Source organism: Coregonus clupeaformis, chromosome 5 (assembly GCF_020615455.1).
Source record: "Coregonus clupeaformis isolate EN_2021a chromosome 5, ASM2061545v1, whole genome shotgun sequence".
NCBI classification, from domain to species: domain Eukaryota; kingdom Metazoa; phylum Chordata; class Actinopteri; order Salmoniformes; family Salmonidae; genus Coregonus; species Coregonus clupeaformis.
The window spans coordinates 26,436,459-26,463,545 of NC_059196.1; the positions used below are offsets into that span (position 1 = coordinate 26,436,459).

Consider the following 27,087-nt stretch of genomic DNA (forward strand, 5'->3'; position numbering starts at 1 on the left):
ACGTGCGGTGTCGTTCACACTGCGTGGTTTGGACAGGAGGAAGGCTTATCAACACATTCGTGAACAGCGGGGAAAAGTTCATTGAATTTTTACAGAGAGATGTTATAATCGTTTGCAAACCGAAGCTATTTTCAATACAAAACAGTTGCCCTGGACGTGGAGGAGGTATGGTTTGGTAGATCCTCTGGTTGTGTAATTGAGCCGGTTAGCATTAGCAGACTAACGTTAACCAGGTAGTACTTTCAGAACGGGCCTTCACAAAAAAAGTTGTCGCCCAACTAATAACAACTAACCAACTAGTTAATTAAGTCAAACCACGTATGAGATGTTAGTATTTTATTAATCTGTTGGTGAACTAATTTGCCCGCGTATGTTTTTTTACTAATGTGTGCGCGCTAACGACGCACTTGAATTTGTACGCTACAAAGCATTCGCAGATTCATTGGCTAATTAAGCTAGTTAGCCAACGAACTCGCTAACTTTCCAGACTTCGCACTGCTAAAGATTTCACCTACTAACTAGCTAACATTAGGAACCATTGAGAAAATACTTACTCCCAAATAGTTGTTTTAAGTCATTTATATCTACCAGAAAGCCAGCAGCCATTGTTCACGTGTTGGTAAATCGAAACATGTCGTGATGAGTTTGGTTGGCGCACAATAAGTTGATGCATTACTTATTAACATACATGGACTATGTTCGTTGCTGAAATACTAACTAACTAATAATACATAATTCTTGTTTACCCATTTTTTTTTTTTTTTTATAGCTGTGAGTCGCCATGGCAGCTGCCTTCCCTTATAGAGGGGTACCTGGTGGAATTCCCCCAGGTATCCATCCCCCAGCCCAGGTTCCAGACTACATGTCTGAGGAAAAACTGCAAGAGAAAGGTGGGTTCAGCTCAATGGAGAACTTTTGATCCATGTGTTTTATCTAATGTACAGCTGCTGGACTGGCCTCATGTATCTGTCATCTACCAAAAATCTTAACATTTCATTGCCCCTTTGCCTATGATTTCCATGGGGTTGTTATTCAATTCATAAAATGGAAAATTCCTTTGCATGAAAATATAATTCAACAATTTTTATTTTCCCAATACAACAGCCAGAAAATGGCAGCAGTTGCAGGCGAAGCGCTACTCTGAGAAGAGGAAGTTTGGATTTGTTGATGCCCAGAAGGAGGACATGCCACCTGAGCACGTCCGTAAGATCATCAGGGACCACGGTGACATGACCAACAGAAAGTTCCGTCACGACAAGAGGGTCTACCTGGGGTAAGAAGCAACTTCCCAGTGTCTCTATGGAACTCTGGTGATTTGGAGAAGAATTGGGGAAATGTTGTTTATGATATCCAGGGGTGGAAGTAAGGCAGTACGGCATCCCAGCAAAATAAATAGTGAAGGGTATACCATACCAATTAAATATTAACCTATCACAATAATTAAAACAAAATGTCAGGAAAACTGAAGGCTATTACACCACTATTTATCATTACCGCATGTCAGAGGCATGGAAAAAATAAGCGAATGGACTTGAAAACGGGTGGTATAGCCTACACTCCGTTATGTCATGTGGTTAGATGAGAACACTGACATTTTGCCAAGGTAGCAATGAGTGGCCGAGATACGCGCGGATTGCAGTGGACGCATAAATTCTGGCCCAATGGCAATCGGTATGTCTCTTTCCATTCACCATTGTTTGGAGGCTGGAAATATGTTGCGAGTGGATGAACATGCGCGGGTTGCCTAGTAAAGGAGCCCTTTGAAGTGATTGTTTGATAAGCGTGTGCACACAGGAGGTCCCGTACAGGGAATACATACATTTTACTTTCACACCTGATGATATCTCACATTGTTTGTTAACCATTTTGAACCTCGTTGCTAGATACTTAGATGTTTAGATGTTTCATTTCATGTGGAGAATACAATAGTGAAATCTACAGTGAATATTTGATCAATTATTGCATGAGAGCACCAGCTGTTCCGGACGACTGTGATCTCGGTCTTCGTAGCTGATGTAAGACCTTTAAACAGGTTAACGTTCGCAAGGCCGCGGGGCCAGACGGAATAACAGGATGCGTATTCAGAGCATGTGCTGACCAGCTGGCAAGTGTCTTCAATGACATTTTCAACCTATCCTTGATCCGGTCTGTAATACCAACTTGTTTCAAGCAGACCTCTATAGTCCCCGTGCCCATGAACGCCAAGGTAACCTGCCTAAATGACTATTGCCCCTTAGCACTCACATCTATAGCCATGAAATGCTTTGAAAGGCTGGTTATGGCTCACATCAAAGACACCCTGGACCCACTCCAATTCGCATACCGCCCCAACAGATCCACAGATGATGCAATCTCTATTGCACTCCACACTGCCCTCGCCCACCTGGACAAAAGGAATACCTATGTAAGAATGCTGTTAATTGACTACAGCTCAGGACCCTGGGAATGAATACCTCCCTCTGCAACTGGATCCTTGACTTCCTGATGGGCTGCCCCAAGGCGGTTAGGGTAGGCTACAGCACTTCCGCCACGCTGACCATCAACATGGTGGGGCCCTCAGGGGTGTGTGCTTAGTCTCCTCCTGTACTCCTTGTTCACCCACGACTGAGTGGCCGCGCACGACTCGTACACCATCAAGTTTGCTGACGACACGACTGGTAGGACTGATCACCAACGAAGGGAGGAGGTCAGAGACCTGGCAGTCTGGTGCCAGGAGAACAACCTCAACGTCAGCAAGACAAAGGAGCTGATCGTGGACTACAGGAAACGGAGGGGCAAGCACGCCCCCATCCACATCGATGGGGCTTTGGTGGAGCGGGTCAAGAGCTTCAAGTTCCTCGGTGTCCACATCACTAAGGAATTAACATGGTCCACACACACCCACAAAGTTGTGAAGAGGGCACGACAGCGCCTCTTCCCCTTCAGGAGGCTGAAAATATTTGTCATGGGCTCTCAGATCCTCAGCTACACCATTGAGAGCATCTTGACTGGCTGCATCACCGCTCGGTACGGCAACTGCAAGGCGCTACAGAGGGAGTTGAGTACGGCCCAGAACAGCTTCTACCCCCATGCCATATACTGCTAAACAAGACTGCTAAATAGCTAATCAAATGGATACATGGACAACCTGCGTTGAACCTTTTTTGCACTAACTCGCTTGCTCTATGCACACACACACTAGACTCTACTTACACACATACTTACACTGACATCCCAACACACACTACATACGTGCACACATGCATACTGACGCCACGGAAAAGGGATCAGATAAAACATCTTTGGCCCTAACCATGCCCCCCCCCCCTCTTTTCACCCATCTCCCCTCCTCCCAACACTCACACCTCTTCCTCACTGTCTCCACTTCCCCTCCCATCTCTCCTCCTCTTTGTGTGGTCTTCTTCACAGGGCCCTGAAGTACATGCCCCACGCAGTGCTGAAGCTACTGGAGAACATGCCCATGCCTTGGGAGCAGATCAGAGACGTACCTGTTCTGTACCACATCACCGGAGCCATCTCCTTTGTCAACGAGATCCCCTGGGTCATAGAGCCTGTCTACATCGCCCAGTGGGGGTGAGACGGACTAATATTCTGTTCACGCATGTTTTTTTTTCTGTTTTAGTGTAATTTTTAAAGCGAAGTAACAATTGAGGTCTGTTTTTGGATTGAAGCATGCCTAGTTTCCTTAAGTCCTCTCTTTGAATTGCTAGAAACTAAGGTTAGCCATAGATGCCTCAAACCACCTAGATGTTCCTTGTTAAATTCTGTCCTCTCTCCATAGCGCCATGTGGATCATGATGCGTCGTGAGAAGAGGGACCGTCGTCACTTCAAGCGTATGCGTTTCCCTCCCTTTGACGATGAGGAACCTCCGCTGGACTATGCTGATAACATCCTGGATGTGGAGCCGCTGGAGGCCATCCAGATGGAGCTGGATGCAGAAGAAGACTCCTCCGTGGCAGAGTGGCTCTACGAACACCAGCCCCTCAAGGACGCCAACAAGTGAGTCTCAGCAAAACCCTGTTTTGGTTTCACTCTGGACAGTCCTGATGCAGAAAGGACATCTGCACACTGAGTTTCACTTTATTTTCAAATGAGCATGGTTCAAACTTTTAAACTAATGCCTGGTGGTCATCAGATCATTATCACAGTGTACAAAGATCTGAAACCTCTTAATGTAAGCCACAATATTTAAACCCAAGTCTTGGTTGGTTTAGCACAAGTTCTGAGTAATTTGAAATCAGTCAAGTATTCCTCAAGACAAAAACACGACTAGAATGGTTATCCATTTTCTTCTTGTCCTTGTATGAACCTGTCTATCTCTCCTTCCCTCCAACTCCAGGTATGTGAACGGGACCACGTACAGGCGTTGGCAGTTCACCCTGCCCATGATGTCCACACTCTACCGTCTGGCCAATCAGCTGCTGACGGACCTGGTGGACTACAACTATTTCTACCTGTTTGACCTGAAGGCCTTCTTCACCTCCAAGGCCCTCAACATGGCCATCCCCGGGGGACCCAAGTTCGAACCCCTGGTTAGGGACATCAACCTCCAGTAAGAGCCTGGGTCTTTAGTCTGTTATGACTTAGTGGGGACTCTAAGTACATTACTGTATCACTCAAAAGCATATTTTTAGTACTGTCTAACTTGTGGTGCCTTTGGGCATTACACTGTTGAAGTATCTGGTCTTCAACTCTCTTCTCCCATCTCAGAGATGAAGACTGGAACGAGTTCAACGACATCAACAAGATCATCATCAGACAGCCAATCAGAACAGAGTACAAGATTGCCTTTCCATACCTGTACAACAATCTTCCCCACCACGTTCACCTCACCTGGTGAGAAAGATGCTCTCTACTGACATTACTCTAATACAGGCCCCAGAACATCCTCCTAGACTCCAGAAATGGAAACCTATTGACATGCACACATTTGGGAGATACGCCACCAATGCTAACTAGTGTTTCTGTAGGTACCACACTCCCAACGTGGTGTTCATCAAGACTGAGGATCCTGATTTGCCAGCGTTTTACTTTGACCCCCTGATCAACCCCATCTCCCACAGGCACTCAGTCAAGGTATGTGTTGTTTTTAATGTACAGTATGTAATGCACTGCAACCAAATTGCCCTTCTGGGACAAAGTTCTATTGAATTGTAGTGAACCCTGCCCCAGCAGCGCCTTTAACTCAGTCTAGCCTAGGGCACAGAAATGTTTTCTCATTGTATCTACCTAGCTAGTAGCCGTCCTACAAAGGCACACTTGCATTGGTTTGCTTGCAAGTGCGTAACGACTGGAGGAAAATTGAATTGAATGGTGGGTTAATGGCTGAGCTGAAGCTGTGCTGCAGTTTGTCCATCAGCATTCAAACACTTATTTTGAGATTGGAGGAGTAAACTAATAGCGGATACCTCTTTATTGCAGTGTAGTGTGCTCCTGTTGTTGCTGTCCCCTCACTTGCCCCCTCCCCCCCCTGACTTCTCTCACACATACTCACACCCCTACAGAGTCAGGAGCCTCTGCCAGAGGATGACGAAGAGTTTGAGCTTCCAGAGTATGTGGAGCCCTTCCTGAAGGAGACGCCCCTCTACACAGACAACACAGCCAATGGAATCGCTCTGCTCTGGGCACCACGCCCCTTCAACCTGCGCTCTGGGAGGACCAGGCGGGCCATCGACATCCCACTCATCAAGAACTGGTGAGGGAACACTCAAATAACATTATTTGGTAACATTGATGTAATGTTGATGTACAGACGTGGTCAAAAGTTTTGAGAATGACACAAGTATTGGTCTTCACAAAGTTTGCTGCTTCAGTGTTTTTAGATATTTTTGTCAGATGTTACTATGGTATACTGAAGTATAATTACAAGCATTCCATAAGTGTCAAAGGCTGTTATTGACAATTACATTAAGTTTATGCAAAGAGTCAATATTTGCAGTGTTGACCCTTCTTTTTCAAGACCTCTGCAATACGCCCTGGCATGCTGTCAATTAACTTCTGGGCCACATCCTGACTGATGGCAGCCCATTGTTGCATAATCAATGCTTGGAGTTTGTCAGAATTTGTGGGTTTTTGTTTGTCCACCCGCCTCTTGAGGATCGACCACAAGTTCTCAATGGGATTAACGTCTGGGGAGTTTCCTGGCCATGGACCCAAAATGTTGATGTTTTGTTCCCCGAGCCACCTAGTTATCACTTTTGCCTTATGGCAAGGTGCTCCATCATGCTGGAAAAGGCATTGGTCGTCACCAAACTGTTCTTGGATGGTTGGGAGAAGTTGCTCTCCGAGGATGTGTTGGTACCATTCTTTATTCATGGCTGTGTTCTTAGGCAAAATTGTGAGTGAGCCCACTCCCTTGGCTGAGAAGCAACCCCACACATGAATGGTATCAGGATGCTTTACTGTTGGCATGACACAGGACTGATGTTAGCGCTCACCTTGTCTTCTCCGGACAAGCTTTTTTCCGGATGCCCCAAACAATCGGAAAGGGGATCAGAGAAATGACTTTACCCCAGTCCTCAGCAGTCCAATCCCTGTACCTTTTGCAGAATATCAGTCTGTCCCTGATGTTTTTCCTGGAGAGAAGTAGCTTCTTTGCTGCCCTTCTTGACACCAGGCCATCCTCCAAAAGTCTTCGCCTCACTGTGCGTGCAGATGCACTCGCACCTGCCTGCTGCCATTCCTGAGCAAGCTCTGCACTGGTGGTGCCCCGATCCCGCAGCTGAATCAACTTTAGGAGACGGTCCTGGCGCTTGCTGGACTTTCTTGGGCGCCCTGAAGCCTTCTTCACAACAATTGAACCTCTCTCCTTGAAGTTCTTGATGATCCATTAAGTGGTTGATTTAGGTACAATCTTACTAGCAGCAATATCCTTGCCTGTGAAGCCCTTTTTGTGCAAAACAATGATGACGGCACGTGTTTCCTTGCAGGTAACCATGGTTAACAGAGGAAGAACAATGATTTCAAGCACCACCCTCCTTTTAAAGCTTCCAGTCTGCTATTCTAACTCAATCGGCATGACAGAGTGATCTCCAGCCTTGTCCTCGTCAACACTTTCACCTGTGTTAACGAGAGAATCACTGACATGATGTCAGCTAGTCCTTTTGTGGCAGGGCTGAAATGCAGTGGAAATGTTTTTTGGGGATGTTCATTTTCATGGCAAAGAGGGACTTTGCAATTCATCTTATCACTCTTCATAACAGTCTGGAGTATATGCAAATTGCCATCATAAAAACTGAGGCAGCAGACTTCGTGAAAATTAATATTTGTGTCATTATCAAAACTTTTGACCACGACTGTAGTATGGGAATTGATATTGCTGTATAAATGTATTTATTGCCTTGTTTTAACCAGGTAAGTCATTGTAAACATTCTCTTTTACAATAGATACTCAGGAGCATGTCCTACATAGACCTGTAATGGCTGAAGATGACTGCTATATCTGTGAACTCTCTTGTATCTGCTGATATTGTAAACCTAATAAAGATGGTATATTAATACTAAATGAAAATCTAATTAGTGAGTGTCTGCCTGACTGTCTCCCATGTCAGGTATCGTGAGCACTGCCCGGCCGGCCAGCCAGTGAAGGTGCGTGTGTCTTACCAGAAACTGCTCAAGTACTACGTTCTCAACGCTCTCAAACACAGACCACCCAAGGCCCAGAAGAAGAGGTAAGCATCAATGACGATTCTCAAGTTCTTCTCAAGTTACTAAACTAACCGTCAATATTTGTTCGTAGATGTTTGATACGGAAAAATAACTGACATTTACTTTTTGCAGCACCAGAATACAACAGGATCTAACCAGCCTCCTCTGTCCTCCCCTACCAGGTACTTGTTTCGTTCCTTCAAAGCCACAAAGTTCTTCCAGTCGACTAAGCTGGACTGGGTGGAGGTGGGCCTGCAGGTGTGCAGACAGGGCTACAACATGCTCAACCTGCTCATCCACCGCAAGAACCTCAACTACCTGCATCTGGATTACAACTTCAACCTCAAGCCTGTCAAGACCCTCACCACAAAGGTAACCAGTCAAACTAGATGCCAGCTGATGTAAAGAGGGGCAAGATGGAGAGAAGTAGACCTAAGTCTGGTCCAAAAACTACCCCTTGCCCCGGTTTACCGCAGCCCTTCTTACTTAGTTGTCTAAATTGCGTAACTAAATCCTAATCTGTACTAGCACAATATCAACGGGTGCTTGTGACATGCTACATTGCAAGCATGTTTTATCTAACCTGCAATGAGTTAACAGTTTAGGGGTGTTGTGGGCCACGTTCAGTAGGCAAACTTTTGTGGAACGTTGCAGATAGAAATGTCATGAATAGAGCTGACATGATTTCTTATTCTCATGTCAGAGGCATGTTTGTTCTACTTATCATATTTCTATCTAAACGCGGTCCATAACCTTGTGCCCTGCTGAATGTGCCCGTGGTGTCTCATTTCTTCAGGAACGTAAGAAGTCCAGGTTCGGGAATGCCTTCCATCTGTGCAGGGAGGTGCTGCGGCTCAGCAAGCTGGTGGTGGACAGCCACGTGCAGTACAGACTGGGCAACGTGGATGCTTTCCAGGTCAGCAACACACACTTGAATCACATCAAAGCTCCAATAAAATATTTATATTTATGTGGCTTTAAATAGCATGATTTGATTTTTGCACAGTTGGAAGTACCTGTTTTTAGCAAATGAGTCAAACCTATTTCAATTTAAAGTCTTTCCTGATATGTATTGTTTTTCCCTACTTCCTCCTTGGTCTGTAGTTGTCAGACGGGCTGCAGTACATCTTTGCCCACGTGGGCCAGCTGACTGGCATGTACCGCTACAAGTACAAGCTGATGAGACAGATCCGCATGTGCAAGGACCTCAAGCACCTCATCTACTACCGCTTCAACACCGTGAGTACTGAGTGTATACACACACACACACACACACTTACAGTATATCTATGTAAATGCACACACAAACATTACCTTTATTGCAGGTTTAGTAAAGGAAGCATTTTCCATTATTGCAAACATGTCTGAAACACCAATAAGTAAAACATCTGCTCTATAATGTATTGGATGTTATTTTGGGACAGAACTAAAGGCTGAGTTTGTTGTTGAAGGTGTGTGTTTTCCTGTGTGTTCTCAGGGTCCGGTGGGTAAGGGTCCAGGCTGTGGGTTCTGGGCCCCAGGATGGAGGGTGTGGCTGTTCTTCATGAGGGGCATCACCCCCCTGCTGGAGAGATGGCTGGGCAACCTGCTGGCCAGGCAGTTCGAAGGCAAGGCCTTTTAACTTCCCCTTTATCATAGGTGATGTTAGAATTGTTTGTGTGATATGAATCGTTATCAAATGAGGCACAATGGCCTATCCATGAACTACTTGTTTTCCCAGTTGCTTTTGAGCCCTTGAGCAAACGTAAATATTTAGATAAGTGTCCATTTGTGAAGGGTTAGGAAAGGGAAAAAGGAGGACCATGAACTGTGACGATAAGAAAACAGTAATTCATTCACTATGGATAATTTATATACTAACATGAGAAGCTCTCGTACTGATTGGGAACACCAGGGGACACCGTCAATCAACCAATCTTGAATGTCCCCTTCAACAGGTCGTCACTCCAAGGGCGTGGCGAAGACTGTGACAAAGCAGCGCGTGGAGTCCCACTTTGACCTGGAGCTGCGTGCGGCCGTGATGCACGACATCCTGGACATGATGCCTGAGGGCATCAAGCAGAACAAGGCCAGAACCATCCTGCAGCACCTCTCTGAGTCCTGGCGCTGCTGGAAGGCCAACATCCCCTGGAAGGTATGAGATTATAGAGGGGATGTATAGGGATGAGGCAGCATATAGGGGAAAGGATTGTAGGGGCTTCATTCCAGGGGTTTGTGTGCTTGATTTTGCTGCCAAAAGGGTAGGGGCAGTTCAGGAAATGCAGACTAGATGGTTGTTTTAAGAATATTTATTGGTGACGCCATAGAAATATAATATTTTATCAAACGCAGTTGTCTTCAGCAATATATTTTTTTGATAAGCAATAAACACAACTTGATTCCCTGAAAGGTACAACATTTGCCTTTCCTGGAAGGTACTTCATTTACACCTATCCAGTACTGACAGTGTTTGACCCGTCTAATCCATGTCCTCCCTCCAGGTCCCAGGCCTGCCCACCCCCATCGAGAACATGATCCTACGCTACGTGAAGGCCAAGGCTGATTGGTGGACCAACACGGCCCACTACAACCGCGAGCGAATCAGGCGTGGCGCCACCGTGGACAAGACGGTGTGCAAGAAGAACCTGGGCAGACTGACCCGTCTCTACCTGAAGGCCGAGCAGGAGAGGCAGCATAACTACCTGAAGGTAATACAACACATACTATGATCCTCATTTATGGCAAAGAAGGCACTAGGTAACTGCATAGCTGTTGCAACCATAGAGGTAGAACACATTTTTATCTCTATGGTGCAACTACCTTCTCTGCTGTGAGGAGTGTAGACAATTCAGCCATGCAACAGCAAACCAGCAGAGTTAACAGGGCCACCAGTCTCTCAAGAACAGGCTGAGTCGGTAGTATAATACTCTGACACTTGTAAAAAATAAAAATATACACATTACCAGTCAAAAGTTTGGACACACCTACTCATTCAAGGGTTTTTCTTTATTTTTACTATTTTCTACATTGTAGAATAATAGTGAAGACATCAAAACTATGAAATAACACATATGGAATCATGTAGTAATAATAAAAAAAAGTGTTAAACAAATCAAAATATATTTTATATTTGAGATTCTTCAAATAGCCACCCTTTGCCTTGATGACAGCTTTGCACACTCTTGGCATTCTCTCAACCAGCTTCACCTGGAATGCTTTTCCAACAATCTTGAAGGAGTTCCCACACATGCTGAGCACTTGTTGGCTGCTTTTCCTTCACTCTGCCGTCCGACTCATCCCAAACCATCTCAATTGGGTTGAGGTCGGGGGATTGTGGAGGCCAGGTCATCTGATGCAGCATCATCACTCTCCTTCTTGGTCAAATAGCCCTTACACAGCCTGGAGGTGTGTTGGGTCATTGTCCTGTTGAAAAACAAATGATAGTCCCACTAAGCCCAAACCAGATGGGATGGCGTATTGCTGCAGAATGCTGTGGTAGCCATGCTGGTTAAGTGTGCCTTGAATTCTAAATAAATCACACAGTGTCACCAGCAAAGCACCATAACACCACCACCTCCATGCTTTACGGTGGGAACTACACATGCAGGGATCATCTGTTCACCCACACCGCGTCTCACAAAGACACAGCGGTTGGAACCAAAAATCTCAAATTTGAACTCCAGACCAAAGGACACATTTCCACCGGTCTAATGTCCATTGCTCGTGTTTCTTGGCCCAAGCAGGTCTCTTCTTCTTATTGGTGTCCTTTAGTAGTGGTTTATTTGCAGCAATTCGACCATGATGGGCTCCCGAGTGGCGCAGCGGTCTAAGGCACTGCATCTCAGTGCTTGAGGGGTCTCTACAGACCCCCTGGTTCGATTCCAGGCTGTATCACAACTGGCCGTGATTGGGAGTCCCATAGGGCGGCGCACAATTGGCCCAGCGTCGTCCGGGTTTGGCCGGTGTAGGCCGTCATTGTAAATAAGAATTTGTTCTTAACTGACTTGCCTAGTTAAATAAAGGTAAAATAAAAAATGAAGGCCTGATTCACATAGTCCCCTCTGAACAGTTGATGTTTATGTGTCTGTGACTTGAACTCTGTGAAGCATTTATTTGGGCTGCAATTTCCGAGGCTGGTAACTCTAATGAACGTATCCTTTGCAGCAGAGGTAACTCTGGGTCTTCCATTCCTGTGGTGGTCCTCATGAGAGCCAGTTTCATCATAGCGCTTGATGGTTTTTACCACTGTACTTGAAGAAACTTTCAAAGTTCTTGAAATGTTCCGTATTGAGTGACCTTCATGTCTTAAAGTAATGATGGACTGTTTCTCTTTGCTTATTTGAGCTGTTCTTGCCATAATATGGACTTGGTCTTTTACCAAATAGGGCCAGCTTCTGTATACCCCCCTACCTTGTCACAACACAACTGATTGGCTCAAACGCATTAAGAAGGAAAGAAATTCCACAAATTAACTTTTAAGAAGGCACACCTGTTAATTGAAATGCATTCCAGGTGACTACCTCATGAAGCTGGTTGAGAGAATGCCAAGAGTGTGCAAAGCAGTCATCAAGGCAAAGGGTGGCTCAAATATGAAACATCTCAAATATGAAATATATTTTGATTTGTTTAACACTTTTTTTTGGTTACTACATGATTCCATATGTGTTATTTCATAGTTTTGATGTCTTCACTATTATTCTACTAATGTAAAAAACAATAAAAATAAAGAAACCCTTGAGTAGGGGTTGAGTAGGTGTGTCCAAACTTTTGACTGGTTGTGTGTGTGTATATGTGTGTGTGTGTGTGTGTGTGTGTGTGTGTGTGTTCATTGCTCGTGTTTCTTTTTCTATAATTTAAAGGTATAGTTATTTATTTGTGCAAAAACTGGGAACCTATGACTTCATATTACCATATACAGTTACAGTAGTGTGTATAATGGGTCATCTGTGTCTCTCTCCCAGGATGGTCCATACATCACAGCAGAGGAGGCTGTGGCCATCTACACCACCACTGTCCACTGGCTGGAGAGCAGACGCTTCTCCCCCATCCCATTCCCCCCGCTGTCCTACAAACACGACACCAAGCTGCTCATCCTGGCCCTGGAGAGGCTCAAAGAGGCCTACAGGTAACACACACCAACTCCCTGTAGCCTCCTGTTTGGGGAGATATGATACTGTTTTCAGTGGGGTAAAGCTAAATGCTACAATGGATAGCTTATTGGGTAATAAGATGGCTGTAGATTTTTCAGCTGAGGTATGTTATTTCTTTGGTCATGCAGTTTGACAGTGTTTTGTTTTCTCTTTCCAGTGTGAAGTCCAGGCTGAACCAGTCCCAGAGAGAGGAGTTGGGGCTGATAGAGCAGGCCTATGACAACCCTCACGAGGCCCTGTCCAGAATCAAACGTCACCTGCTCACACAGAGAGCCTTCAAGGAGGTTAGTCCCAGGACCAACTCTATATACACACTGGGCTTTTTGCCTCTTGATCGATTCATTAGCAACTTAAGTTACTCTGAAAACAGTAGTCACCCTCTAGATTTCACCCCATTTTGCCTTACTAGATATAAATGATTTGAACTTTCAGTTGACAAAGATAACTGTCCAAAGACCCAAATCTATCTCTGTTCTTTGAACTTAGCACTCACCCATTCCACTCCAATCACTCTCCTCTCCCCCCTCCCTCTCTCTAGGTGGGCATTGAGTTCATGGACCTGTACAGCCACCTGGTGCCTGTGTATGACGTGGAGCCCCTGGAGAAGATCACAGATGCCTACCTGGACCAGTACCTGTGGTATGAGGCTGACAAACGACGTCTTTTCCCCCCCTGGATCAAACCGGCTGACACAGAGCCTCCTCCACTCCTCGTCTACAAGTGGTGCCAAGGTGAGGACTAGGTTGGGTAGACAACATTGCTTTCAGAAGCCCCAGAATGTTGTGTGTTGCTTATAGTAGTGGTGTTTATTTATAATAATATAATATGCCATTTAGCAGACGCTTTTATCCAAAGCGACTTACAGTCATGTATGCATACATTTTTACATATGGGTGGTCCCGGGGATCGAACCCACCACCCTGGCGTTACAAGTACCATGCTCTACCAAATGAGCTACATCCTGATTTATGTACCTGTATAAGTGTATTCACAAAGCCAATGCTTTAATTCAATGCTGCCAATGCATATTGTATAATAGGAAAACATATCTACACCCCCTGCAATCATTTCTGTTTGACGCTTTCAATAATTATATATTCATTAATGGTGGGCAAAAACAGTCTGATTGTATCCTATGTTTTGTTGCCAGGCATCAACAACCTGCAGGATGTGTGGGAGACGATGGAGGGGGAGTGTAATGTGATGCTGGAGTCTCGCTATGAGAAGATGTATGAGAAAATAGATCTGACGCTGCTCAACAGATTGCTGCGTCTCATCGTGGACCACAACATCGCTGACTACATGACCGCCAAGAACAACGTGGTCATCAATTACAAGGTGAGACCACCTTGCCAATCCGAGGAAGGGTTTAGATCAAATCAATTTAATTTCAGTCAATTCAGGAAGTAAATTGAGATTCCAATTTTCCTCATTCAAAAGCAATGAGGAAGATATTGTATTCACAGTATTTGCATTGTGCCTATCTTTCCTTTTGTCAGTTGAATAATGGCGTTCTATTTCATACCTTGTACTTTACTCTTCCCTACTAACTGTTTAGTTGCTTATAAACTCAGCAAAAAAAGAAACGTCCCTTTTTCAGGACATGTCTTTCAAAGATAATTTGTAAAAATCCAAATAACTTCACAGATCTTCATTGTAAAGGGTTTAAACACCGTTTCCCATGCTTGTTCAATGAACCATAAACAGTTAATGAACATGCACCTGTGGTCCGGTCGTTAAGACACTAACAGCTTACAAACGGTAGGCAATTAAGGTCACAGTTATGAAAACTTAGGACACTAAAGAGGTCTTTCTACTGACTCAAAAATGAAGATGCCCAGTGTCCCTGCTCATCTGCGTGAACGTGCCTTAGGCATGCTGCAAGGAGGCATGAGGACTGCAGATGTTGCCAGGGCAATAAATTGCAATGTCCGTACTCTTTGACGCCTAAGACAGCGCTACAGGGAGACAGGACGGACAGCTGATCGTCCTCGCAGTGGCAGACCACGTGTGACAACACCTGCACAGGATGGGTACATCCGAACATCAAACCTGCGGGACAGGTACAGGATGGCAACAACAACTGCCCGAGTTACACCAGGAACGCACAATCCCTCCATCAGTGCTCACACTGTCCGCAAAAGGCTGAGAGAGGCTGGACTGAGGGCTTGTATGCCTGTTGTAAGGCAGGTCCTCACCAGACATCACCGGCAACAACGTCGCCTATGGGCACAAACCCACCGTCGCTGGACCAGACAGGACTGGCAAAAAGTGCTCTTCACTGACGAGTCGCGGTTTTGTCTCACCAGGGGTGATGGTCGGATTCGCGTTTATTGTCGAAGGTATGAGCGTTACACCGAGGCCTGTACTGAGCTTGTTGTCATTGCAGGCAATCGCAACGCTGTGCGTTACAGGAAGACATCCTCCTCCCTCATGTGGTACCCTTCCTGCAGGCTCATCCTGACATGACCCTCCAGCATGACAATGCCACCAGCCATACTGCTCGTTCTGTGTGTGATTTCCTGCAAGACAGGAATGGCAGTGTTCTGCCATTGCCAGCGAAGAGCCCAGATCTCAATCCCATTGAGCACGTCTGGGACCTGTTGAATCGGAGGGTGAGGGCTAGGGCCATTCCCCCCAGAAATGTCCAGGAACTTGCAGGTGCCTTGGTGGAAGAGTGGGGTAACCTCTCACAGCAAGAACTGGCAAATCTGGTGCAGTCCATGAGGAGGAGATGCACTGCAGTACTTAATGCAGCTGATGGCCACACCAGAAACGCCCCCCCCACCCCTGTTCAGGGACACATTATTCAATTTCTGTAAGTCACATGTCTGTGGAACTTGTTCAGTTTGTCTCAGTTGTTGAATCTTATGTTCATACAGATATTTACCCATGTTAAGTTTGCTGAAAATAAACGCAGTTGACAGTGAGAGGACGTTTCTTTTTTTGCTGAGTTTATATAGACCCAGCGTCATATCCTTCCTCTCTCCCATCCCAGGACATGAACCACACCAACTCGTACGGTATCATCCGTGGTCTGCAGTTTGCCTCGTTCATCGTGCAGTACTACGGCCTGGTCATGGACCTGTTGGTGCTGGGGCTCCACCGGGCCAGTGAGATGGCCGGTCCCCCTCAGATGCCCAACGACTTCCTGTCCTTCCAGGATACAGCCACAGAGAGCGCCCACCCCATCCGCCTCTACTGCAGATACATCGACCGCATACACATCTTCTTCAGGTACAAAACAGTTTCACAACACCTTAGATAGAAGTTGGTACTCCTTAATTGATGCTGCATCACATACCTGAATAGGAGCAGAAGACACACACACACACACACACACACAAAAGTTTTACTTGGTGCAGACCTACGGCTTAGACTTATCCATGTAGCTATCTGTTGAAATCTGTAGAAGCTCAGTGGTTGACATGTCCTTGTTTCTCCTCCTTCCAGGTTCTCAGCTGATGAGGCCAGGGACCTGATCCAGAGGTACCTAACGGAGCACCCTGACCCCAACAATGAGAACATTGTGGGCTACAACAACAAGAAGTGCTGGCCCAGAGATGCCAGGATGAGACTGATGAAGCACGACGTCAACCTGTGAGTTCAGTGGTTGACATGTCCTCGTTTCTCCTTCTTCCAGGTTCTCAGCTGTTGCTTGTTCTTTAAGATGGAGTTTATACGGAACAGTAGCGTAGTATCTGAGAAAATAATGCAGTACTCGTGTGAGGTACTGACGTGAGAACTGCACATTTGTTATTTTCCCTGCTTCACCAATGTTGGGATTCTGGTTATTTCAGCTTCAGAAGTCAGCATTGTGTCAGTTGAGCTCTGCAGAATCACTGCATTCTGAACTTTGTTTCCAGCAACTTGAATGGGAGGAACAGCAATACTCATATCTTATGTAATAATAGTTGTCAATCCCTCTCTGTAACCGTCCAGGGGTCGTGCTGTGTTTTGGGACATTAAGAACCGCCTGCCTCGCTCTGTGACCACGGTCCAATGGGAGAACAGCTTTGTGTCCGTCTACAGCAAAGACAACCCTAACCTGCTCTTCAACATGTGTGGCTTCGAGTGCCGCATCCTGCCCAAGTGTCGCACCAGCTACGAGGAGTTCACCCACAAGGACGGAGTCTGGAACCTGCAGAACGAGGTGAGAGGGGGAAACGGTGGGATGGATGGAGACTTGAAACTTGGTTTCTACTCACACCAGTTGACCCTGTCTTGCGTCTCCATGGCGATACAGTGTCGTGCTAAACGATAATGGCAGCCGCCACCAGATACAGTCAGACCTTCATCACCATGGCTGACTGGAACTGATACGCTGCTACACTTTTGTCCCTTGTACTAAGGTTTTATGAATTGCCAGGTGCTTGAACACACATTTTGGGAACTATCCCATTAACTGTAAGATCAATGTGGTGAGAAGGCTGTGCTTACTGTGTAGGTGACCAAAGAGCGTACTGCCCAGTGTTTCCTGCGTGTGGATGATGAGTCCATGCAGCGGTTCCACAACAGAGTCAGACAGATCCTCATGGCCTCAGGATCCACCACCTTCACCAAGGTAAACAACTCCTTTACAAAACGCTGTTCCTTTCCTCACTGAGATTATTTTTCTCACATTAAATATAATTGTACGTAGAAGTATACCAACTAAAATGTATTATACATTTTATTTAATCATTAGTTGGGTTCATAACTGTTATGAGTTATGAGAACCGTGCTAATGTTGAAATACATTACCCCCCCTCCAAATCTCCCCTCAGATTGTGAACAAGTGGAACACGGCTCTGATAGGGCTGATGACGTACTTCCGAGAGGCGGTGGTGAACACCCAGGAGCTGCTGGACCTGCTGGTAAAATGTGAGAACAAGATCCAGACTCGTATCAAGATCGGCCTCAACTCCAAGATGCCCAGTCGCTTCCCCCCCGTGGTCTTCTACACCCCCAAGGAGCTGGGAGGGCTGGGCATGCTGTCCATGGGACACGTCCTCATCCCACAGTCGGATCTGAGGTAAGCGCAAAACTCGGAATATGTAGAAGCTAGGATTTGTCTAGACCAGGGCATAGATGTTCTTGTATGAGGTTAACAAATTCTACTTGCTGCCAGTTAGAAAACATGGTATTGATAGATGTGAGCTGGATAATGATATGACATTGCTAGTTGACTAATGAAGATAGACCTGGTTGCATTACTGCCTCTTTAAAATGTAGCTATTACATATTAATACATGTTTTAAATTACGAGTTAGAGGGAAGATTTCCTTCCTGCCACTAACCCATCTTGTCCTGCCCCCTCTCTCCCTCAGGTGGTCGAAGCAGACTGACGTTGGCATCACCCATTTCCGGTCAGGTATGAGCCATGAGGAGGACCAGCTGATTCCTAACCTGTACCGCTACATCCAGCCCTGGGAGAGCGAGTTCATCGACTCACAGAGAGTCTGGGCAGAGTACGCCCTGAAGAGACAGGAGGCTATCGCACAGAACAGGTACTGAACACCTCATACACAGGCAAGACAGTTGCCCCATCTCAAATCCAACCCCTAGTCCCCATGTAGGCTGGATTTAAGCTCCACTTGGCGTACTTAAGCACACTGGCTCCACATGGAGGTTTGGTGCATGCCAGAATGTGTAACTAAATATTGTGGAGGTTTTGCTAAGGAGAATGCTTGGTGGGGTTTAAAGCCAGCCTTAGCTGCATAGTCTGTAACCAGATGGTCATATGGTTCAGAGGCTTAGTACTATGAGAGTTGATAGATGTCTTGTGTTGTCCCTGTCAGGCGTCTGACCCTGGAGGACTTGGAGGACTCTTGGGACAGAGGTATCCCCCGTATCAACACCCTGTTCCAGAAGGACAGACACACGCTGGCCTACGACAAGGGCTGGAGGGTCCGCACTGACTTCAAACAGTACCAGGTAAAACAGGAACCAGGGGGTACTGCAGATTATGAGCTCTAACGAAAGATGGACTTGGAAATTGACTAATAAATGAAAGTTGACAATTAAATGACAAATCAATTAAATTCTGGTAAATGCCTGGAGCATATGTCCAGACATTAATGCTATGCTCTTTCTCATTGTGTCCTAGGTTCTGAAGCAGAACCCGTTCTGGTGGACCCACCAGCGTCACGACGGGAAGTTGTGGAACCTCAACAACTACAGGACAGACATGATCCAGGCTCTGGGAGGAGTGGAGGGGATCCTGGAGCACACGCTCTTCAAAGGAACGTACTTCCCCACCTGGGAGGGTCTCTTCTGGTCAGTACCACACACTAATTCACTACATGACGTAGATTGTTATTGATGCGTGTTTTGTGTGCGCGCACATAGATGTTCAAACATTTTCAAAAGTATTTGTGGTATGCATACTCAAAGACACATGTATTACATCAGTAATGTAGATGTGAGGTATGGGGTTTTACTTTGCTAACCTCCAGCCTTGTAATCTCTACTTCACCACAGGGAGAAGGCCAGTGGCTTTGAGGAGTCCATGAAGTGGAAGAAGCTGACCAACGCCCAGAGATCTGGTCTGAACCAGATCCCAAACCGTCGCTTCACCCTCTGGTGGTCCCCCACCATCAACAGGGCAAACGTGAGTACCTGACTACACACACACGGATGCATTTCCCAGATTTGTTGTTTTGTTACTTATATTGTCACTCTTAACTCACAATCACGCTCTGTACTCTGTCCTCTCTAGGTGTACGTGGGTTTCCAGGTCCAGCTGGATCTGACTGGGATCTTCATGCACGGAAAGATCCCCACTCTGAAGATCTCACTCATCCAGATCTTCAGGGCTCACTTGTGGCAGAAGATCCACGAGAGCGTCGTCATGGATCTCTGTCAGGTACATTACTACGAGCTTATATCCCAGCTTGATGTATTTGGTTCAATCAGGATCACAGGAAGTCAGTTGACCCTGAGACATGGCTGTAGTCTCCAATGATACGTTTGTATACCTTTGCCTTCACTGCCTTTCCAGGGAGCAATAACTTACAAAAACCAAATAAATATCAATGCATTTTATTAAGGACATTCTCTACCAACGTCACAAAAAATAGTGGTTGAAACGTACATTTTGATAATATAAAACTTTTCCAGAAAATGAGTTTCCTCTGTGTGTATGTAGGTGTTTGACCAGGAGCTGGATGCCCTGGAGATCGAGACGGTGCAGAAGGAGACCATTCACCCCAGGAAGTCCTACAAGATGAACTCCTCCTGCGCTGACATACTACTCTTCGCCTCCTACAAGTGGAACGTCTCACGCCCCTCGCTGCTCGCTGACTCAAAGTACGACGCTACAGTCACTCAACACTGAAGTTTGACAAGAAGCCAAGTTATTCTTGCAATTATAAAGACCTTATTTCTCTGTCTTAGTACTAATTAATCCTTGACCTCTCTCACCCTCTTCAGGGACGTGATGGACAGCACAACCACCCAGAAGTACTGGATCGACATACAGCTTCGCTGGGGAGACTACGACTCTCATGACATCGAGCGCTACGCCAGAGCCAAGTTCCTGGACTACACCACAGACAACATGAGCATCTACCCCTCCCCAACCGGGGTGCTCATCGCCATCGACCTGGCCTACAACCTCCACAGGTTAGCATAGCTACGCTACCATTTCTGCTAATGTCTGCATGATAAGTAATGGATACATTTGCTAGCCTGTTGACATGAGTTCTAGCATTTCCACTAATGTCCACATAAGTGATGGGAAGTTTTGTTAGCGTAGCTAGTAGTCTTGTATAGTTGTCAACAGTTGCCCTCTCACACACGTGAACTCAAGGGGGTTACTGAACACTTGTTTGCTTACGTCTATTACATGACATAGGAACTCACCAGCCACCCTCTTTCTTTTCTTTCTCTCTCCTCCCTCCCTACTTCTCTCCTTTCCTCCCTCCAGTGGGTACGGTAACTGGTTCCCGGGAGGCAAGCCCCTGATCCAGCAGGCCATGGCTAAGATCATGAAGGCCAACCCTGCTCTGTACGTCCTGAGGGAGCGCATCCGTAAGGGTCTGCAACTCTACTCGTCAGAGCCCACTGAGCCCTACCTGTCCTCCCAGAACTATGGAGAGCTCTTCTCCAATCAGATCATCTGGTTTGTGGACGACACTAACGTCTACCGTGTCACCATCCACAAGGTGGGTGAGGAGTCTGGGGCGGAATTAGAATTTAGAATTATTAGAGAACAGACATTCTGAGATGCATGGCAACGTTCTAGGGATTCTTATTATATGGGTTGGATTCTGTCTGGCACAACAGTGTACTTCTGGAATAGTTTTTAATGCAGAGTGAAACCTTTTCAGACAGTTCAGCATTTATGAAAATATACACTACCATTCAAAAGTTTGGGGTCACTTAGAAATGTCCTTGTTTTCGAAAGAAAATCATTTTTTTTGTCCATTAAAATAACATCAAATTGATCAGAAATACATTTTAGACATTGTTAATGTTGTAAATGGCTATTGTAGCTGGAAACGGCTGATTAAAAAAATTAAATAATGGAATATCTACATAGGTGTACAGAGGCCCATTATCAGCCTCCATCAGTCCTGTGTTCCAATGGCACGTTGTTTGCTTATCATTTTAAAAGTCTAATTGATCATTAGAAAACCCTTTTGCAATTGTTAGCACAGCTGAAAACTGTTGTGCTGATTTAAAGAAGCAATAAAACCTTCTTGAGACTAGTTGAGTATCTGGAGCATCAGCAATTGTGGGTTCGATTACAGGCTCAAAATGGCAAGAAACAAAACTTTCTTCTGAAACTCGTCAGTCTATTCTTGTTCTGAGAAATGAAGGATATTCCATGCAAGAAATTGCCAAGAAACTGAAGATCTCGTACAACCCTGTGTACTACTCCCTTCACAGAACAGCGCAAACTGTCTCTAACCAGAATAGAAAGAGTGGGAGGCCCCGGTGCACAACTGAGCAAGAGGACAAATACATTAGTGTCTAGTTTGAGAAACAGATGCCTCACAGGTCCTCAACTGGTAGCTTCATTAAATAGTACCCGCAAAACAAGGACATTTCTAAGTGACCCCAAACTTTTCAACGGTAGTGTAAACTGTTAGGTAACTAGTCTCAGACAGTGTTTAGCATCTATCTTCAGTCATGTAAATACTCCCGCTTTGTCCTTGCAGACGTTTGAGGGTAACTTGACCACCAAGCCCATCAATGGAGCCATCTTCATCTTCAACCCCAGGACAGGCCAGCTCTTCCTCAAGATCATCCACACCTCTGTGTGGGCCGGACAGAAACGTCTGGGACAGGTACATCTTCAAATGAAATAGACCTGTCACTGTCTTTAGCAATGCACAGGGCAATAAGACTCTGGAAAGAGCAAAACAAAAACGCATGGAAGACTAGTCATGCTCTATGTCCTGACCTCTTTCCCTCCCCCCTTTCTTTCCTTTCCTTCCTGTCTTCCCTCTCCCTTTATAGCTGGCTAAGTGGAAGACAGCTGAGGAGGTGGCTGCTCTGATTCGTTCCCTCCCTGTGGAGGAGCAGCCCAAACAGATCATTGTCACCAGGAAGGGCATGCTGGACCCCCTCGAGGTGAGACCCCATACCTCACAATCACATCGATTGATTACGCTTCACACTACACCTCATTGATATAGACATAGCATTAATCTCCCCAACTTTCACATCAGTACAGATGAAGGAAAGGACTCAGTTGAACTTGACTGAGATTGTAAATATTTGGACTATTGCGATGATCAGTGATGCATTTTGATACGATTGAGAATATTAATATTGAAAGACTGAGATGACCAATGTGGAGCAATCACCATCTTTACAACCTAACATTTTATTTTGATCCCTTCCTCCTCCCAGGTCCACTTGCTGGACTTCCCCAACATCGTGATCAAGGGCTCTGAGCTGCAGCTGCCCTTCCAGGCCTGTCTGAAGGTGGAGAAGTTTGGAGACCTAATCCTGAAGGCCACCGAGCCTCAGATGGTCCTCTTCAACCTGTACGACGACTGGCTCAAGACCATCTCCTCCTACACCGTGAGTGGCAGTTCACTTCCTGTGACTGATAATACTAGAATGAGACTAAAAAGAATTCAACAGCTATTTCTGGCAAATCTAGCCGATACGGGTCAATGTAAAAAATAAAAAAATGTTGAAAGTATACATAGGAGCCAGCTTCCTGAAGAATGTTGAAATTTATGGCATCATTGTCTATTCCTGTTTTTCATTCTAGAAGTTCTTCTAGAGTGCAAAATGTTTATTGGAGGAACCGTTTCTGTCATACTGCTGTTTAACCACTGTCTGTATGGCTCTGTTTCCTGTCTCTAGGCATTCTCCCGTCTCATCCTTATCCTAAGGGCGCTTCATGTGAACAACGACCGTGCCAAGGTGATCCTGAAGCCTGATAAGACCACCATCACAGAGCCTCACCACATCTGGCCCACGCTGACCGACGAGGAGTGGATCAAGGTGGAGGTGCAGCTCAAAGACCTCATCCTGGCTGACTATGGAAAGAAGAACAAGTGAGTGGCTATAATGGCTGTGAAGCTTTATAATGCTGTCATACGTATATTAACTTATATTTGTCATTATGAGAGTTCAACACCTCTCAAAGAAAAATCTCTAACAATCTCAATAAGCTAATGCAAAAATGCATAAGACTATTTTTGTGGAATCAAGTAGCATCTGGGATTCCCACTACAAGCGAGCATGCATTTCAATCCCAAACCTCCCTCAGCCATATCTGACCTTAACCCTCTGTCCTCTCCAGCGTGAACGTGGCGTCTCTGACCCAGTCTGAGATCCGTGACATCATCCTGGGCATGGAGATCTCTGCTCCGTCCCAGCAGCGCCAGCAGATCGCTGAGATAGAGAAGCAGACCAAGGAGCAGTCCCAGCTCACCGCCACGCAGACACGCACAGTCAACAAACACGGAGACGAGATCATCACCTCAACAACCTCCAACTACGAGACACAGACCTTCTCCTCCAAGACAGAATGGAGAGTCAGGTATGTAGGGGGGAGACACTTTGGATTTTAAATGTTGTTGCTTTCCCCACATTTTTACAATATCTACAGTGATATCATAAAATATGATTGTGACATTGGAATTAAGTTTATATATCCTTCCACTCACCCTTGGTGCTGACAAAGGAATGTAATCAACTTTCTTGGTGCTTTATGATTGTTATATTGTGGTTATTCCTCAAAGCGGGAGTTATAAAATCAAGGCCATAACTTCAGAAGTGAATAGAGCACATATAATGGCCCTTTGATAACTTTACCTTTTTAAGAATTCCTTTCTGTTTTTATTGTCTTGTCTCTTAAAGTCATAACATGGTTCTTCCTCTTCCTCCTGCAGGGCCATCTCTGCTGCCAACCTGCACCTGAGGACCAACCACATCTACGTGTCGTCTGATGACATCAAGGAGACAGGCTACACCTACATCCTGCCCAAGAACGTCCTCAAGAAGTTCATCTGCATCTCAGACCTGCGAGCCCAGGTCAGTACCGCATCCTACTGTTTATCATGTTTTGTATCACAGTAAACCTCTCCTAGTTATCTCTTTGCTTGTGACCCTTGTTGTGGTAAAATGCCTACCATGCTAAAAACAGTCAAATCACTCTACCTTCATCTCTTTCAACATCTCAGTATAGATAGTATTGTAATCTTTATATATGAATGAAGTGCTTAACTGCTTATACAGATAAAACAGGACTATTTGGTCTTAGAGTACCATCAATCATGTATAGTTTTATATATCGGTAAATCTGAATGTGTGTGTTGCTAACATATGTGCATCCCTTCCTCTGTCTTCAGATTGCAGGTTACCTGTATGGCACCAGTCCACCTGACAACCCCCAGGTGAAGGAGATCAGGTGTATCGTCATGGTACCCCAGTGGGGAACGCATCAGACTGTCCACCTACCCAATCAGCTGCCTGGACACGAGTACCTCAAGGTACAGATTTAGGGGATACCGTACACTCGCACACATGAACACACTCGCACACATGTGCACATACAAGCATAAAACACGATTTGATGCCGTGTGATGCATGCTGTTTACTGGATCACGTCTCATTATGTGGAAGCGATTAACCATGGACCATGGCTCATTTTCCTTGTGTTTTTATGTTTGAGGCTCATACCAAGTATGCTGTAGCCTTATGAAATTGGAAGCGTTCAGTTCCTGATCAGGGCAGAACACACACAAACCCCTCTGCTTCCCCTGTGTCTCACCTCTCTACCCCGTCTCCCCCCTACAGGAGATGGAGCCCCTGGGTTGGATCCACACACAGCCCAACGAGTCTCCCCAGCTCTCCCCCCAGGACGTCACCAGCCACGCCAAGATCATGGCTGACAACCCCGCCTGGGACGGGGAGAAAACCATCATCATCACCTGCAGGTAGGACAGATACTGTTGTACTTGCTAACTAGCAGCGAGTTTGCATAAAGCAGCTAATTTGAAAAAGGTTTTACTTCATGACAGGACGGGCCAGCCTGGTTATAGAGGGCTTTACTGTATGTTGGTTGGATTGACCGACTGGGTTTGAACCCAGGCTGTCTACTCGTCACTAGACTGGTTAGCCTGCTGAACTAAGGCCGTCAGGTCTTGTGCAAGGTTATTCATCACAAATGTAGTTCACCGTCCCAACCACCCCAGCTACATTTGTAAACATTGATCAAGTCCACCTATACATGCATCACTCTTCTTCTTAACATTCAAGTTGCATCATGTACATCATCAACTCTAACTACCGTATAACATCTTTATTAATTTCCAGTTTCACTCCTGGCTCCTGCACTCTGACGGCCTACAAGCTGACTCCCAGTGGGTACGAGTGGGGCAGACAGAACACAGACAAGGGCAACAACCCCAAGGGCTACCTGCCCTCCCACTATGAGAGGGTTCAGATGCTTCTGTCTGATCGCTTCCTGGGCTTCTTCATGGTGCCTGGACAGGTCTCCTGGAACTACAACTTCATGGGTGAGTAGTGCATAGAACACAGGATTATCTGTTTTGCAAGCCTAAGCCTACACTGCTTGGAGGGTGGATTTCGCAGACACAGATTAAACCTATTCCTAGACTAAATAGCATGCTAAATGGAGAATCTTGTATGATGGCTAACCTCTATCAGTGTCTTCAAATCTCAGTGTACTTGAAACCATGACATTCAACATCAGCGTAACACATCAGGGAATTTATTAGGAAAATAAGCATTTTACAACCACGTGCTTGCAGTGTGTTTGATCGTCAACATATCTCAATAAAACATCCTCCTCCTTTCCTCTTTTAGGTGTTCGCCACGACCCCAACATGAAGTATGACCTGCAACTGTCCAACCCCAAGGAATTCTACCACGAGGTCCATCGCCCTTCACACTTCCTCAACTTCGCCTCCTTGCAGGAGGGAGAGATCTACAACGCAGACCGAGAGGACATGTACGGTTGAGACTGGCGCTCCGCTCAGAGATGAGAGGATTACCTCTCTATTGTAGATATTCTATGACATGGACATCCTGATGCGGCCCTGTCTAGTACAGTCAGACGTATCATTTGGCCCAGCCAGTTGTGAAGTTATGAATATAATTACTGCTCCCTGAAGGAGGGAAACGAGGTACCGCACAGCTATGGTGATCTCCATAGCTGTGATGGACTGAGTGTACCAACTGATAGGGATGACCTGAAGATGTTGGAATTTGTATGTAAGGACCACCTTTTTTAGGACACAATGTCACATTTTGGATGTTTTCTGCAAAATTATTTTGTTCCTATTGGTTTCCCTCTCCCCTCAGATCTCTCCAATAAGTCTTCATTATGTGAATTCTACGGTTGCATTTATATGGCTTTCCTTTTGACGCATTGCTGAGAATGTGTACCAGTATTTGTGACTCTTCTGTCTGTAGTAACTGATATAGCTGTAAGATTAATTTATCTGTGGCATTTCTTTACATGGTGGTTAATCCTATTCATAATGCTCTTTTTGTCTCCCATAGAAACTGAACTGTATATGAACATGGTATTGATATGTCCTGTGTTTTTTAGCTAGCAGTCTATACCCACTTGCTATGTTGTGCATTCTTTGTGGACACTGTAGTTTGGGTTTAAATAAAGATTGACATTTTATAAGTATTTGCCCTTGGTTGGTTGTCAGTTTTGTGTGTGAGTGCAGTGGTCATGTATTTTGTGAAGAGCGCTGACTTATAGCAAGGACACATGGTGGTGGCTGAGCTTGAAGAGATGGGTGTCATGGGACAGGGTACAAGCTGTGGCTACAGACATAGTATTTTTGTGGCCTTATGTCTCAACGATGGAGAGGACAAAGA

General features: G+C 45.6%; 1 protein-coding gene and 1 non-coding gene across 2 annotated transcripts; both read left to right on the forward strand.

The window, feature by feature from the left end:
• LOC121566641 (pre-mRNA-processing-splicing factor 8) lies at positions 1–26,893 on the forward strand. Its single transcript, XM_041876607.2, has 43 exons — positions 1–165; positions 770–890; positions 1,105–1,273; positions 3,409–3,573; positions 3,782–4,000; positions 4,341–4,553; positions 4,712–4,837; positions 4,972–5,077; positions 5,506–5,696; positions 7,552–7,671; positions 7,831–8,020; positions 8,445–8,564; positions 8,753–8,887; positions 9,126–9,255; positions 9,586–9,782; positions 10,129–10,335; positions 12,589–12,752; positions 12,935–13,061; positions 13,316–13,508; positions 13,928–14,115; positions 15,776–16,014; positions 16,231–16,377; positions 16,720–16,930; positions 17,225–17,341; positions 17,544–17,791; positions 18,087–18,266; positions 18,558–18,693; positions 18,866–19,035; positions 19,240–19,369; positions 19,478–19,624; positions 19,907–20,067; positions 20,191–20,382; positions 20,687–20,924; positions 21,924–22,052; positions 22,225–22,338; positions 22,621–22,794; positions 23,086–23,279; positions 23,528–23,767; positions 24,120–24,261; positions 24,579–24,719; positions 25,027–25,166; positions 25,546–25,748; positions 26,059–26,893. Exons 2-43 carry the CDS (start codon positions 782–784, stop codon positions 26,211–26,213), a joined length of 7,017 nt encoding a protein of 2,338 aa, XP_041732541.1. The 5' UTR covers positions 1–165; positions 770–781; the 3' UTR covers positions 26,214–26,893.
• LOC121567234 lies at positions 10,431–10,564 on the forward strand. Its single transcript, XR_006001084.1, has one exon. It is a non-coding gene; the product is annotated as a small nucleolar RNA U109 (small nucleolar RNA).
• Positions 26,894–27,087: the final 194 nt, after the last annotated feature.

Bases quoted from the DNA above. Each gene is read 5' to 3' on its own strand.
- LOC121566641 (XM_041876607.2), top strand. From the start codon at position 782: ATGGCAGCTGCCTTCCCTTATAGAGGGGTACCTGGTGGAATTCCCCCA. The intron at 7,672-7,830 runs GTAAGCATCAAT...CTCCCCTACCAG, and splicing joins CCCAAGGCCCAGAAGAAGAG to GTACTTGTTTCGTTCCTTCA. The intron at 8,021-8,444 runs GTAACCAGTCAA...TCATTTCTTCAG, and splicing joins TCAAGACCCTCACCACAAAG to GAACGTAAGAAGTCCAGGTT.